The 15,206-nt window shown below is 45.7% G+C and overlaps 1 protein-coding gene across 2 annotated transcripts in view; it reads right to left on the minus strand.

Annotated features, from left to right (window-relative positions):
* ccdc88c (coiled-coil domain containing 88C) overlaps window positions 1-15,206 on the minus strand; it is a 34,844-nt gene that overhangs the window by 14,107 nt on the left and 5,531 nt on the right. For both annotated transcript variants that reach the window (XM_072365735.1, XM_072365736.1), the window contains exons 3-9: window positions 13,960-14,068; window positions 5,268-5,337; window positions 4,813-4,871; window positions 4,066-4,149; window positions 2,407-2,550; window positions 810-1,027; window positions 395-476 (exon numbers count right to left, since the gene is read on the minus strand). In XM_072365735.1, the coding sequence (XP_072221836.1) occupies window positions 395-476; window positions 810-1,027; window positions 2,407-2,550; window positions 4,066-4,149; window positions 4,813-4,871; window positions 5,268-5,337; window positions 13,960-14,068 (766 nt within the window). The remainder of the gene's footprint in view (window positions 1-394; window positions 477-809; window positions 1,028-2,406; window positions 2,551-4,065; window positions 4,150-4,812; window positions 4,872-5,267; window positions 5,338-13,959; window positions 14,069-15,206) is intronic.

Below are 15,206 nucleotides of genomic sequence, written 5' to 3' on the forward strand. Positions count from 1 at the left end.
ACGCCACTTCTCCACAGAACATCGCTCAAACTGAGCGTCTCCTCTGGGTATTCAGCCAGGCTTGTATTTTTACACTCGTAGATGTGATTTATATTTGTTCCGCTTGTTTTCACACATTCAACACAGTGACACAAGTGTGAGTTTCTTATTAAATGGAATGCAGAATTGCATTATATTGTAATACCACTGGTGTCCACTAGGTGGCGGACACAAAACCTCTCACAAACAGCCATATTAGTCCATAAATCAGTCATTAATGACATTAATTTGGTGACTTCTGACAGTTTACAGCACAGCGAATGCTTCTTATTTACAGTCCGTTTGTATCCCAACACAGAAATGAGCCGTTTTGATTGTTTCTGCTTTTTAAAGCTGAAAGATGAAACCGTCTGACCTCTTGTTTCAGTCTCTCTAACTCCTGATCCTGACGCTCCACTTCATGCTTTGAGTCCATCAGCTGCTCCGTCTTCTCCTCCCTGCAAACACAACCCGTCATTAGTAATCAAACCCACCGAGGCGGACGGTCTGACACGTACCGCCGATCCGTTTTACTCCACGTCTTTATCTGGTTGAATTATCTAAACAGAACATTCTCCAGCCCGACTTTCAGTGGCTGTGAGAAACTGAACTGTTTCTACACCTCAGATTTATCACTTTCGGCTACACAAGTGACACCCAAAGAAAGTAAAAGTGTCAAACTGGAAGATTTATTTGGCTTTTGTCTGAGAAATCCCATCAGATTAAACTCAGTCGACCTGAATTCTTCCATCTCTGGACCGTGTTTCGACTGCTTCACGTGGAAAACTCACAGCTCTTGTCTGTATCTGCGTAGTTTGGCCTTGGTGTCGGCGAGCTCCACGGACAGATGCTGCTTCTCCTCTTTGGTCAACCCAGACACGGATCCTCCGATGTTCACCCCTCCATCGTTCTGCCCCCTCTCCAGGCTGCTGATGCCCAGCATCCTGCACCCTTCCTGGGGCTGCTGACTGGAGAAGTAGTCCCTCTCCTGGGTGAGATCCACGATCACCTGGAAGAAAGAGTGGAAAATCAAACCTTTACAGTAATTGAATGGAAATAATGAGGTTGCTGAGTTCAAACTGAATTGCTGTGGGTTTGTCTCAGGAACAGTACGACTTAATTAAGATGGAAGAGGATAAAAGACCACGAGTTGTCCTGAACGTGAGCCAAAACACAGCAGCGGAGGTGGTTCACAGGTTTGGGAAGGAGCTTAAAAACACTGGCAGCATGTTTTCTGCTCAGGTGATGGCAGAAGAAACTAAATCCAATCAGAGGGGGAGCATCCCAGAAAAAGCCTGATGGGAACAAAGATCCCAAACACAAACCGACTTTAATCCATCAGAAGAGCTTCGGCGCCTTTAAAGTCGAGGGTGAAGAAACTAAATGAGGACATAAAAGAATCTTTAAAGCTTCCCTTTTAAGTGCTGCATTTGGTTCATCTCATTTATTTAATCTTTTATATTCATACAAACTTTACCTGCGGTGCATTTTTTAAGTGATCGATCGATCGATTGATTGATCCCACTGTTTTAACAACTTGGTCCAGTTCAACGCTGGACTGAAGGAACTGAGCCACAAAGAGGATCAGTTCCAACTCTCAGAGCCTGAACTTCAGAGCAGGGAAATGGAAGCATCTGAGAAATAACTCCTCATGGTTTATTTACTGATTTATTTCTTCCTTTAGCAGCAGCTAACGCTAACAGCTTAGCTAATGAAGATGACGTACACCAACTTCTAAGGAGTTACTGCTGTTCCTTTCTGAAAGATGAACATTATTGTTCCCACATTACTTTGTTAGCTGAAGCTTTCTAGCTGAACGGTTCCGTTCTGTAACTCAGACAACCTGCAGCTGTGTTTAAGGTGTGTTTCCAACACAACACCGGTCCTCACCTCACTCTCGGTGTGTTAGCGTTACATCATCGGCATGTTTCTGATAAAGATGGAGGTCTCCAGGTACAATTGTTTAATGAGGCTAATATATCCAAAATGTTTAAACGCAGTAATTAACGGTTCACATGCATTACTACGAGTTACGCTGTGCACATCTCCGGCTTGGTCCATCACTGTGGATGAGAAAGCATCGTTTGCTAGCATCTGATGCTAACTTACAGCTAACTGCTAACTCACAGCTACATGCTAACTTACAGCTAACTGCTAACTAACAGCTAACTGCTAACTTACAGCTAACTGCTAACTCACAGCTAACTGCTAACTCACAGCTAACTGTTAACTCACAGCTAACTTACAGCTAACTGCTAACTTACAGCTAACTGCTAACTCACAGCTAACTGCTAAACTGTTTCCCTCTGGGATCAACACAGTAACTATCTACGTAGGTCTGACGTTTTGTGTCGTTTTTACTGACATGACGGGACATTTAAACCGTACCTCTGTGGCTTTGTCTCGCTGGTCGATGAGTTGCCGTAGCGACGATGCCATGTTGCGGGACAGTGGCCCCAGCTCTTCGTGAGCGAGCTCGGCTCCTTCCTCCAGCCAGGACAGGTCGAGGACATTCAGCTGGTTGTGAGTCACCTGCAACAAACAGGACCACAAAGATCAGATTTCACAGCTTCTTCCCTCATCATATCTCATTTCTAATGGTCAAAATAAATAAAATGACCCAAAGTGGTCTAAAAATTCAACATTAACCTAAAAGAACAACTCTTAAAAGTTCAAGCAGACAAAGAACTGTGCAAAAGTCTTGAGATTTATCAAATCAGAGTTTTTTCTCAGTTCTGAGCAGCTTTAAAGTGAATCTCTGGTCTGAGCTCCTTTATTCTCCAACACAGCCTGAACCCTCTGAGACAAGCTTTCTGTCATTTCTTTAAGGAGTCTTCAGGAATAGTTCTCCAGGCTTCTTGAAGGACATCCCAAAGCTCTTCTTTGGATGTGGGCTGCCTTTTGTTCCGTTCTCTGTCAGATGATCCCACACTGCTTCAATAATGTTGAGGTCCGGGCTCTGGGGAGGATTCATCCCTCCATAAGACCTGTTGCCACTGATTTTCAGTCCACTTCTTGTGTCATTTGGCACAGCTCAGCCTTTTCTCCCTGTTTCCCTTCCTTAAGAACGGCTTCTTGACAGCCACCCTTCCATGGAGCCCATTTCTGATGAGGCTTGGGCCAACAGTAGATGGATCAGCTGAAGGTCCAGATGCATCTCTCAGGTCCTGTCAGGTCACAGCTGGATTTTTTCCTCTTTCTTAAGGACATCACTTTCAGATCCTGTTCATCTGCTGGAGATAGTTTTTTAGGCCTGACACTTCTTCTTTTGTCCTCCACTTGTCCAGTTTCCTCAAATGTTTTAAGGACACACTGCACACCATGCTGAGATATGCCAAGTTTTCAGCTAATAGCTCTTTGGGAATCACCTTGTTGCTGCAGAAATCCTATTTTCTGTCTGTCAAACTGTGTTTTCTTTGCTGTTTTTCATAGATGCAGCTAAAGAAATGGGAACAAATGATGTGTCTTTGTGACAGGCTGCTGGTAACAAAGAGCCTAAAGATCCAGTTTAAAATGGCTTCTTTGCTAAGTTGTCTGTTCTGTGTCGACACAACACTGGTTCATCCCTTGAGTTAGGAGCCTTTTTTCTGCCTGAAGGGTTCATAGGTCAGAGTTCAGCGGCTGAACAAAGAAAAAACACATTCCTCTGAAAATGCTCAGGTACAAGAACAAAGAAAAACTCTGAAAGAGCCTCAGAAAGCTGCAGAACTGTTGATCAGGACAAACTCCTGCACCTTCAAGCACACACAAAACAACATGTATACAAGTTAAAATGCTATTTCAGTATGAATTCATTGTGTTTCTGGAGCAGAAATAATCAAATTCAATCATACTTCCTCCACATAACTTAAAAAACGGGCCTTTATCATCCTAAAAAGCATTTTCTTTATCTTATTGTGTGTTGATTCTTCTGGTTACACCTTGTAAAGGTGGAGGTGGAGGGTTTGGTTGTGAGTTAAACATCATCCGGGTGCCTCAGAGAAACTCTGATGGAAACTAAATGAAAGGAAGTGAAGTTGATAGCAGGCAGAACCAGAATCTACTGACCTCCTGGATGTGAGACACGATGGCAGCTTGAGTCTCAATGTCCAGCAGCTTGATCTTCTCTATCATCTCCTCCTTACGCTCACACTGAGCGTGCACACAGGGGAGAGAGGGTGCATGAATACATGAAGCAAAGACACAGCCTGCTGTTGTTTCTCTTAGATTTTGTTCCGATGGGAAGGAAACGGAGGAGGAAATGTGGCTAAATGTGGTGAATGAGTTTGTTTAGCTGGACAAAGAGTGATTTTGTACAACAGCAACCACATTTTCATGTGGCTTTATCAGCCTCCCCCTCCCTGTAACTCCCATTCATTCCCCCCCCCGTGGCCTTCCTCTTTCCTGGAACCAGTCAAACCAGTGCAGGGAGACAAAGAGGCAAGACTCAGGCAGAGGGAGTGAAGTTAGGAAGGGGAGTGTGAGGAAGGGAGAAACAAAGGGAAACGAGATGAGAAAAGCTGGCTCAGAGTCAGGTGGAAACGATAACCCCCCCCCCCAACACCCACATTACACCCAGATCCACTCAGAACTGACATCAGATGCTGCTTCTGGATCTTTGAACGCATGTCAGAGACTCTTAAACCAACAAACTGCAGCTCAAACGGCTGGTAACGCACTGATCCGTGTGTTTTTGGAGGCCGTAGCCCCGCCCACACGCGGCCCCGCCCTCCTCGTCATCACTACACAGTCGGGACTTGTGCTCAGACATGCAAAACTCAAGAGCCACAGCCACACTTCCTGGGAGAGTGTTACCTGCACAGCACAGCCGAGGATGAGCAGCAGGAGTCTTTTCAGCTCTTCCATGCTCTTCGCTGAGGAGACAAAACACACAGGTGAGCGTCACAGAAGCACCTGGACGAGGCTGCAGGTCACCTGCAGACACACCGTGGGCATCTTAAAGTGTTAACTTCAGGGTAACAGACTATCTGACATCATTTCCCATCATGCACCTGGTGGGAACTCTAAAAGTGCAGGTGAAACATGGTGGAAACATTCGTGCTGTTTCCACGATGCAGTTAGTTTCTCCTCCTTTTGTTCGGTCCAACTGAACCGTACGTTTTTTTAGTTGTTTTTTTTAGCCTCATCGCCATGGTTACCGTCAGCCACAGCTTCTTCCAGTTTTCTGCCGACTCTGGAAAACATCCTGAAACCAGCTGGTGATTAATTACAGGTTTATTACACATTTCTGTTGAAAGGAGATAAGTTACCTGATAACGGGTCCTTGGCGATGGAGAGGATGTTGGGGAGGGGCATGACTATCAACTGCTGGAGGGTCTCCTGCAGGACAGATGAGGGGTGGGGGGGGGGGTAGAACAAATTAGTTATAATCTGCCTTCTTCACCCCAGTTAAGCCTTTAAATCCTGTTTACAGGTCTAATGTTTGAGATGGATAAATCTGAAAGTTGAGACATTTCAACATGAAGCTCTTAAAGCGGTCGCTCAAAAGAAGGCGGAGCTCTTAAAGCGGTCGCTCCAAAGAAGGCGGAGCTCTTAACGCGGTCGCTCAAAAGAAGGCGGAGCTCTTAACGCGGTCGCTCAAAAGAAGGCGGAGCTCTTAAAGCGGTCGCTCAAAAGAAGGCGGAGCTCTTAACGCGGTCGCTCAAAAGAAGGCGGAGCTCTTAAAGCGGTCGCTCCAAAGAAGGCGGAGCTCTTAAAGCGGTCGCTCCAAAGAAGGCGGAGCTCTTAAAGCGGTCGCTCAAAAGAAGGCGGAGCTCTTAAAGCGGTCGCTCAAAAGAAGGCGGAGCTCTTAAAGAGGTCGCTCCAAAGAAGGCGGAGCTCTTTGAGTAAGACGTTGGGAACAACGCTGGAGCTCGGAGAGAGAAACGGGTCCAGTTAACTGAACGGAACAAACACTCGGGACCGTTTCACGTTAGCATTTTAATGGAAATCAGTCAGTTTGTTCGCTGAGAAGGACGCCAGCAGAGAACATATCCCATTACTCGAGTAAATGATCGAATACTCGAGTAAATGATGACGTTTTTCATGCTCCATCACAGTAAACGTAGGCCGAGGTTCTGTAATCAAGGAGCCATTCTGTCTCCATAAAAACCTTCTTTCTCGCTCCAAGATAACGTCGAATCCCAGCTTTCCACCAGCACTTAAACGCAGCACGAAGTTTGAGGAGTTTTGAGGCGACTCAGAAGTCCAAACGCGCACGTGCTGAACACTTTGAAACATCTTCAGCAACCATGAGGCGAACTTCCCTCCATGCAGGTGGAGGTAAAGACGTTAATTCAGCTGGAATGCTTCAAATCTCACGTGCAGCTGTGGCTAAATTCAGGATCCCTTTTGTTAAAGACGGTAATTAAAGGAATAAAAATAGTCGAGGTAAACAGAGCGTTTGAAGTAGCAGCTGCTGCTCCACCAGCGGCCTGTTTACAGCAGAGACATTAACACTGTGGGTGTGGAGGCAAAGCTGACACTATCAGCCCGCTGCAGCTCAACTTTGATCAAAATACCTTCATAGAATTGAATCAACTGACCCAGACTGGTGCGGCGCTGTGTGTTAATGTGTGTGTGCAGGCAAGCAGCCAACAGGAAACACCCTGCTGTGGACAAAGAGTGTGTGTCTGCGTCAGGAAAGAAAAAGCCAGCGAGGAGGGAATGCTTTCCATCCCAGAGTGTCCTCTCCTGTCTCCCAAACACACCTGATGGGTGCAGAAACCTTTCAGCTAACATAAAGTCAGAGGCTGCTGGAGGAAGCGTGCTGTGAAGGGGAGGAAACATGGCGAGGGAATAAGGTCACAGAGGAGGAAGGCGGGTGTGAACTCTGCCCAAGGAGATGGGAAAGTGTGTGTGCTGGGTGTTGTGGGGAAGTGCACGTCAGGGGAGGCTGGCTGCAACACACACACGGCAGTGCTCGTGACTTCATTAAACCAAATGGAAACACACCTTCAGACGGCTTAAACTTCTGATAAGACCAGGGTCACATTTTAACGAGAGCTCACCTGCCAGCTAGAGGCACGGCGTCGACTTACCGCCGTCACAGCCGAGCGGGCGCAGCTACGGTTACAGCGGCCCGCTCACAAAGAGGCAACGTGAGAGCTGTACGGCGTGAATAAAACATGAGAGCTGGCTACCAGATGTCTTTCATGTCAGCTGACATGCAGCATCAGCCTGCAGGCTTTTTGTTTGCTGTCGAATGACGGCCGTTAACCGCCGTCAGATCATCAGAGGGAACGCCACGTTTAGTCGCTCTGACCACATTCGGACAGCTCAGGCTGCAGTTTTTCACAGAAATGCATTAACGTCCCTCTCAGTTCACTCAGCCTCGGCTGTCCAATGACGGGAAAAGGCCGTGTGCACGTGACATTTGACTGGACAGCACAGAGTTTACTGATAACATTTAGTTTCGCCGTGGCGCTGGATGGAAGCAGCAGAAGGTCTCACTTCTGTGCATGTTGGAGCTTATTAAACGCTCTGAGAGTTGAACTTCGCCGACTCGCTGCTCCGTAAGAATTCACATCAAGCTGACAAACATGCAGCACTGTGGATGGAGCTGATCCAGAAGCTGCAGCTCAGTTTTAAACACTTTTCTCTCCTTTATTTCGCTCAGACGCTGAGAAAAAATGAGCTGCAGCTGATAATCGAAGTCCAAACCCCCCCCGTTCAGCAGAGGAGCTGCTATGCTGTGGGCACTTCCTGTTGGTCTCCACTCTTTCTTCCTGCCATCACTCTGAAGCAGGTTCTTCTGGGTCCGGTCTGTCCAGAACACCTTTTTCCAGAACTCTGCAGCTCCTTTAAGGACTTTTTGGCTAACTAGCGGTTAGCATGTAGCAGTGGCTAACTAGCGGTTAGCATGTAGCAGCGTAGCCTCTGAGTTTCTGTTCATGAAGTCTTCTGAGCACAGTCGTCTCTGACAGAGACACACCTGCCTCCTGCAGGCTGGTTCTGATCTGTTGGACGGGCCTTTGAGGGTTTTTCTGTCTTCTTTGGCCTAACAGAGCATTCTTTCTTCTTCATGATCTTCCAGACAGCTGCTGTTGGTGATCCTAAGGTTTGCCTCATGTCTCTGATGGTTTTATTCTGGTTTTTCAGCCTCATAACAGCTTCTCTCCTCATGTGGAACAGCTGCAGACTCTGAACTGTGTCCCAGTTTTAGCCAAGAAGAAGAACCTGATGAGGATGTTGAAGATGGGAAGTCTGGAGACACAACGGACTGCATTTGCAGCACTTTCCCGTCTTGTTGACGCTTCAGAGGTCCATACAGTGTGTGTTTTCAGCCTGTGTGTGTGTTGCTTTATCTGCATCACACACTGATGAACACATCAGGGGAAATGTGGGCTCAGTGTTTTTGCCTGAGGATGCTTCCACAGTCATTCGGATCGAACCACTGATACTTAACCCCTCTGGAGTTCTGCCAACAGTAACGTGTCATCATTTATTCCCTCAACATGTTTCCACTGCACCGACTCACATTTACACCCAATTTCCATCTCTCCAGAGCACAAAAACTATTAATTTTCATCAATAAGTGCCAGGCATTCGGTAAGGTTTTGGACTGATTTCACTCCAAAGCAAACAGCTGACAGACAACATCTGGAAGAGCTGTAAAACCCTCGTGAAGAAGAAGCAAATCATGTGGAAAAGAGATATTTTCAGCTTCTCCCGTGCATCTTTGGCTTGTTTCCCACCACACATGGAATGTAAAGATGTGTTAATGAGTAAAAAACTTTGCGTTTGTTCGTCAGTGGCGGCTCGTGTCGATAGATAATCTCCTGCAGCCGCATCACCAGCAGGATCAAACACTTCAAACTGACACGGGATCAATACAGCCTGCTACACTGACCCATTTACACACACACGTTCACACAAAGGCCTAAATCCATGGCCCAGTAACTCAGTGGGCTCACATTTCTAATCCCAGATCAATAAAACGATGGCAGCCAACAGGAGATCCGACTTTAGCTGCTTCTTACAACCCAACAGCGCACGAAGGGGCTGAAAGTACACATGGGTGAAGGTTTTAATTCAATTTAAAGTTGTTTTTACTGCTGAAGTGAAGCTGGAGTTGAAAAAAAATCTAATTTTATGGCCAATTATTGAACAAACAACCAGTTAAACGCAGGGACAGACGGATGTTCAGCACAAATTAAAGGAGTTAACACCTTGAACCATCAGCAGCTTCTCAAACAGCTGATTTTTCACACCAGCAGTTACAGATCAGCATTACCGGCCCAATCCTGACGGGATTATGCACTTTTTAGCTGTTAAAGCCTCCACTGGCTTTACCAGCTGGTTGCATCTCTCTCAGTAAAGTGAGTTTTAACAGCATTTTCACCCGAGAAAAGCAGAAAAAGCCTGAAAGATTTGTGTTTATGACCTCATGTCACATTAAAACAAAGCATAGAAGAAGAAAAAGGTCATTTGTACAGCACTTAACGACAATACAAAGACATTTAAAGAAGAGAGAAGCTGAGTTTGGTCAGAAGGATGCTTAAGATTCAAATGTTTGGTGGAAACCATCAGCAGAGCTCAGCGCTCGAGAGGAAACGCACCAAGTAAATAAGTTTTCCTCTCCACTGTCGCCTCGTGCAGCTCAGGACGGGGGGTTGGATCAAAGAGAAGGTTCAGTGCAATCGGTCGGTTTCCTTAGCGAATATTAGCAAAAAGGGCCCGAAAAATGTAAACGTCAGTGTTTTAAAATATAGAAAAATGGAAATAAACACACTTTAGTAACTGCAGAAAGTTTTAATTTAAAGTATTTTTGTCCAACAGTAAATTATCTTTAAAAGTTTTGTTAAAAATGTGAATACATTTGAAATAAAATGGACTAAACGTGTTTTTTCTTTTTTTAAAGCAGGGTAAAGACGAGGTAAAAGCTGTGGAAACCTTCCCGCTGCCTCTGAGCGGTCAGATAAAAAGCCGAACCGCTCTCTGGTCCAGCCTCCAACAGCAGTTAGAAGGGGCAATAAACCACCGATTGACCACAGTAAAAACACACTCAGCCTGCTGGGGTGTGTGCAGAAAGCAGGACAGAGGATACGGAGCTCCAAACATCCCATATAGGCCGGGGGCTTTGTTCTGCAGCTGCCATGGTAACCAAGGAGGGGTGAAAAGAGAGGAGGAAGGAGAGAGCTGCTTAAGTTACTGAACAACAATAAAATGTGTTTTCCTGAGTTTCCGTGTTCAGGGCGCTCGTTTGAAAGTTGAAAAAGACCCGAAACACGCCGACAGACCCGGTCCGTTTGTTGACTTGTGACGCGGCAGCCGATGGAGACGCGTCGGGACATGTTTCTGTGTCCTTACACCAGGAGAAACGCTTGTGTTTCAGAGGGGGAGAGACCCATGGAAACCGTTGTAATACGATGACGTTTTTCTCCTCTGTGCTTCCATGTGAAACTCATCAGGGAACAGAAAACCAGTTCCAACGCCCTGAACAAGTGTTTCCCAAGTAGCTGCAGCTGAACCGTTCAGGGCTTTTAAAATGAGCTTCATTTCAATTGGCCACCGACTTTAAAGATGGTACATTGTGTAAAAGTCCCTTCTTCCTGTTCCTGGGAGCATATATTAGTGTTTTAAGTGTAAAACTCTCCAAAAACACAACCCTGGTACTTCTAAGTTGTCTGGAAGGCTCCGCCTCCTCCGCTAAGCCCCGCCCCCTCACATCCACCCTGCTGGGCGGATGAAGCCAGCTCCTGGTGGAAATGTTCTGCTGTCAGCTGCACTGAGGAGCATGCATCTTCCATCCAGCAGCAGCCTCAGGTAGCTGCTGGCCTCACCTAAAGGGCGGTGTGGAGCACTTCTCCACCCTCAGAACAGCCGCTGAGCTTAAACCAACAGCTTGTTTGACCCGGTCTCAAACATCTCAACAAGACCCCAGAAAACGGTGTAAACATGTTTAAAAAGGCCAGGATCGTGCAGCCCCATCTGTGGGAGCTTTAAAAGTTAACTCAGCTTAAACTTCCTTTTTTATTGATCCAGTTTCACCCCCTGATGGCAGGTTAATCCTCATTTAAGAAACACTTTTTTATAAATAATGTAGGACAATTAGGGCACAAACTGGCTTTGAAGCTCACAGACACACAGGTAACATGCTTCACAGTGCGATGGACCGGACGATGAGCATCAATAACATTTAAAGTCATCACCGCTCTGCTTTTAATCTGCGAGGAATCATCGTGGAACAAAGCGTTTTAACATTTCTTTCGCTGTGGTTTCCCTGCAGGTGTGCAATCCTGACTCCGCCCCCCTGTCAGCTGTGACGGAGAAATCCAAGAAAAGAAAAAGTGTTTAACAAATATAACGAAGGCCTGAAAACTGCCTCCAACCGAAGTGAAACCGAGTTCAGGAGCCCCCGCCTGAGAGAAGAAGGTCCGAGTCCTGACACACAGAGGCTCTCCAGTTCAGTTCAGCAGCAAAAATCACACGAAACAGGTGAGAAGACTGCAATTTATTCAGCTTTTGTTGTTCAAAAACAGGCGACTGAGCTGAAATGGGTGTGTTTGGTGTTCAGGTGCCAGAAGGGGATGAAATCACAATGAATATCTATTTCTATTACCTCTTATATTACATATATTGCCACCTTTCATGTGGGTGACCTGGGTTCAAATCCCCTGCATGAAAGGTGCTGCCTCCAGTAAGCAAGACCCCCCCTTCCTCTATCTGCCTACCTGTAAGTTGCTTTGGATGAAAGCGTCTGATAAATGCAGAAACAGAAACCTTCAAACTCTTTTTATTTAACTCAGTTTATTTCTAATCAACTGACTCAGTTTATTTCTAATCAACTGACTCAGTTTATTTCTAATCAACTGACTCAGTTTATTTCTAATCAACTGACTCAGTTTATTTCTAATCAACTGACTCAGTTTATTTCTAATCAACTGACTCAGTTTATTTCTAATCAACTGACTCAGTTTATTTCTAATCAACTGACTCAGTTTATTTCTAATCAACTGACTCAGTTTGCCAATAAAACACTTGGGCGGATGAGCAGCATTCACAGGCTGTGATGTGAGGTTACAAAGAGAGGTGGAAGCCCCCCCCACCCCTCAGGTTTCGCTGGGGAGGATTCAGCCCGAGCGCCTGCTGGGACTTCATCTAATTAGGAGAAAGCCAACGCCCGTGTGGACAGCTGGAGGTGTGTGTTTGGTTTCTGCAGCTGATCCACGACTCAGATGTAAGGTTATTAAAAAGTGTGTGTGTGAGATTAACCATCATGGACAGATTAACCTGCTGCTGCCCAGAGTGACCCACATCACACAGGGAGGAGCAGATGTGGTCTCAGGCTGACAGACGACAAAAGAGCAGGAAAACAAACAGAACGATCCCTCTCAGCTATTTTCTTCAGCAGTTTGGACAGTTACAGCAGGATGCTAACGGATGCTAACAGCTGCTAACGGATGCTAACTGATGCTACGTCACCGTGTCTGTGGTCATTTCTTCCTCATCGATCAGCTTCAGAAGAGAGGCCACGAATGGACGGAAACAAAGTTCTCTGCTTTTAAAGTTTACACATGAAACGAACACTTAAATGGACTCATTTTAGATATTTAAAGTCGGAGCTTCTCAACCAGAAAAGGCTCAGAGACAGAAACCGAGGCCCAAAGTAATTACAGCAGTAGAGTTTACGCATTAAAACGGCTTCAAAATGTCACTGAATTACAGAAAACTCCCCTTTTTATGATTATACGAGTCCTTGAAGGAAATCAGTTGTTTTAAAGCTTTTCTTTTGACATTCGTCATTTTACACTGAAAAACATGTGAAACTGTCGACTTTAAAGTGAACTTTAAGATGCCACCTGAACCAGGACTTCCTGAAAGGAGAGATCTCATAGATCCACAGGAGGAATAAGTGAAGAAATGAACAAAAGCTTCTTCTTTAGTTCAGGTTAAACTACAATTAAAGTAAGTTCTGCTGCTCGGGTTCTGACCAAAGGAGAGAATCTCAGACCCATTTTAGGTCTTTATCTCTTGGTTTTGTGTTAATCTTTATATTCTTTGTTAGTTTATAAGAAACTACGAGAACCAGGGCCTCAGATCTGGAAGAGACCTTCATCCCGGCTGCGAAATGAAGGTCACGAAGCCAACAGAACCACATCATCTGCATCTTTAATCATTTGTAAAGCTCTTTAAAGGTGTTCTGTGCCTCTAACAAAGGATCCATCCAATCAGCCGTGGTTTGATCCCTGGATCTTTGGTCCAAAATGCTAATTAAATCACTGAACTATTCCATTAAAATGTGACAAAGTTCAGCATCTGAAGCTCAGGACCTGAACCGACTTCAACTCTGACACAGTTTTCAGAACAAACTATGAAACAATCTTCTGAGACGTGTCAGGAAGTGTTGGCAGGATGTGACTGCAGCTCACATCTACTGCATCTCAGATTAATACAAAGACGCCGTGCACACACTCACACGTGCAGGATTTACGCTGCCGGCCGACCGCCGCGATGAGCCCTCAGAGGACACGTTACATCACACGTTACCCAAGAAAACTGCCCCAAGCTGTCCACCTTAAACTGATAAATAGCTTTAAATTCCACCTTAAAACTGATAAATAGCTTTGAATTCCACCTTAAAACTGATAAATAGCTTTGAATTCCACCTTAAAACTGATAAATAGCTTTGAATTCCACCTTAAAACGGATAAATAGCTTTGAATTCCACCTTAAAACTGATAAATAGCTTTGAATTCCACCTTAAAACTGATAAATAGCTTTGAATTCCACCTTAAAACTGATAAATAGCTTTGAATTCCACCTTAAACAGCGCCTTGACACTTGTAATTAATAACAAACGTATTGATTTTCATCTCCGTAAAGAAGTCATGTGTGTTTCCAGCTCTGCCGTTTCACTTCCTGCTGATTGATCACCTATTGGCTGCCACATGTCATTGATCGTGTATTAATTTCAGCTCCGACTCGTGCGTGTGCACGTGTGCGTGCACGTGTGCGTACCTGGTAGTACATCCTGATGTGTCTGGTGAGAACCGTGAGGTTGTGAAGACGCAGCGACACGTCGTTGCTCACGTTCTTGTTCAGCCTCTGATTGGTGGGGCTCGGGTCGCTATGGAAACAGACAAACACACACACCGTAGCAGTGAGTTATTCAGGACAAAGAGCGTCTCACACACACTAACGTTCTGGGGTAACCATTGTGCCGCAGGAGGATTTATTCTCACATCCCGGCATGCAGGCCGGTGCCAGACTGATTTGCATGTGAACGGGGGGGGGGGGGTCGCTGTCCGGATGACCTACAGCGACTGTGATGACGTCAGTTTGACGCCGGAGCCGTTTAACATCCGAGGCCTTCACACGACTCGGGTTTGGAGGAAACTTTAGGACTTTTTAAAATTCTTATCAGAACAAAAACATCCAGTTTGTTCCGTGAAATCTGATGAAGACATTTTATTTGGAGGCGACCCTGCAGAATCCTGCAGATTCCCTGCTTATTATCGCATTTTAAGGCAAAAGTGCAATAAAAGTGACTCGGAGTTCCTGGATCACCCGTCAAACACGTCCCAAAGAGCCTGAATGGATGCTTTTCTGTCAGATAATGTGTCTGAATGGCTTCAAATGGCAGCTTTTAGTTTCTTCAACCAAGAGGTTCTGAAGGTTTTTCCAAAGTTAGCATCTAAGCTAATCCATAATCTAAGATCCTTTTCCTGTTGGGTACCAACGAGTTGGGGCTCCATCACCTTTATTCCTTCATTCTCAGAAGAAAAGCGGCACTTTGTCCTTGGAAACTTTTGGAAAAGGGACCAGATTTCAGATTTCGAGGTTAAAAAGGTTTGTTTTCGAGCAGGTGGAGAATGCCGGCTGAGGGATCCATGACGAGTCTTTCTGTTGGTGAGCAGATCTGCAGAAAGTTTGGGCGAAGCCTCAAACGTGTCTGCAGACAGGAAGCAGAACCAGGTCAGCTGACTCCACAGGTTTCAGCTCAGAGGTCAAAGGGAATAATGAGCGATTTACCGGCTGACTGCCTCACCAACAGTCTGAGAGGCTTTCCTTTAATATTCCTCATGGCTCTTCCATCCTGAGCCCCCCCCACCCTCCTCTGTAACCCACTTTCCCATGAACCCCCTGCAGGTCCTAATCACCACCCCCCCCCAGGCAGCCAGGACTGGAGAACAACAGGCCGATTATGATTGTTTCTGCAGACAATAACCAGAAACAATAACTCAGATATGAACATGTGTCACGGG

Source organism: Leuresthes tenuis, unplaced genomic scaffold (assembly GCF_036924035.1).
Source record: "Leuresthes tenuis unplaced genomic scaffold, fLeuTen1.0.hap1 SCAF_15, whole genome shotgun sequence".
Classification (NCBI taxonomy): Eukaryota; Metazoa; Chordata; class Actinopteri; order Atheriniformes; family Atherinopsidae; genus Leuresthes; species Leuresthes tenuis.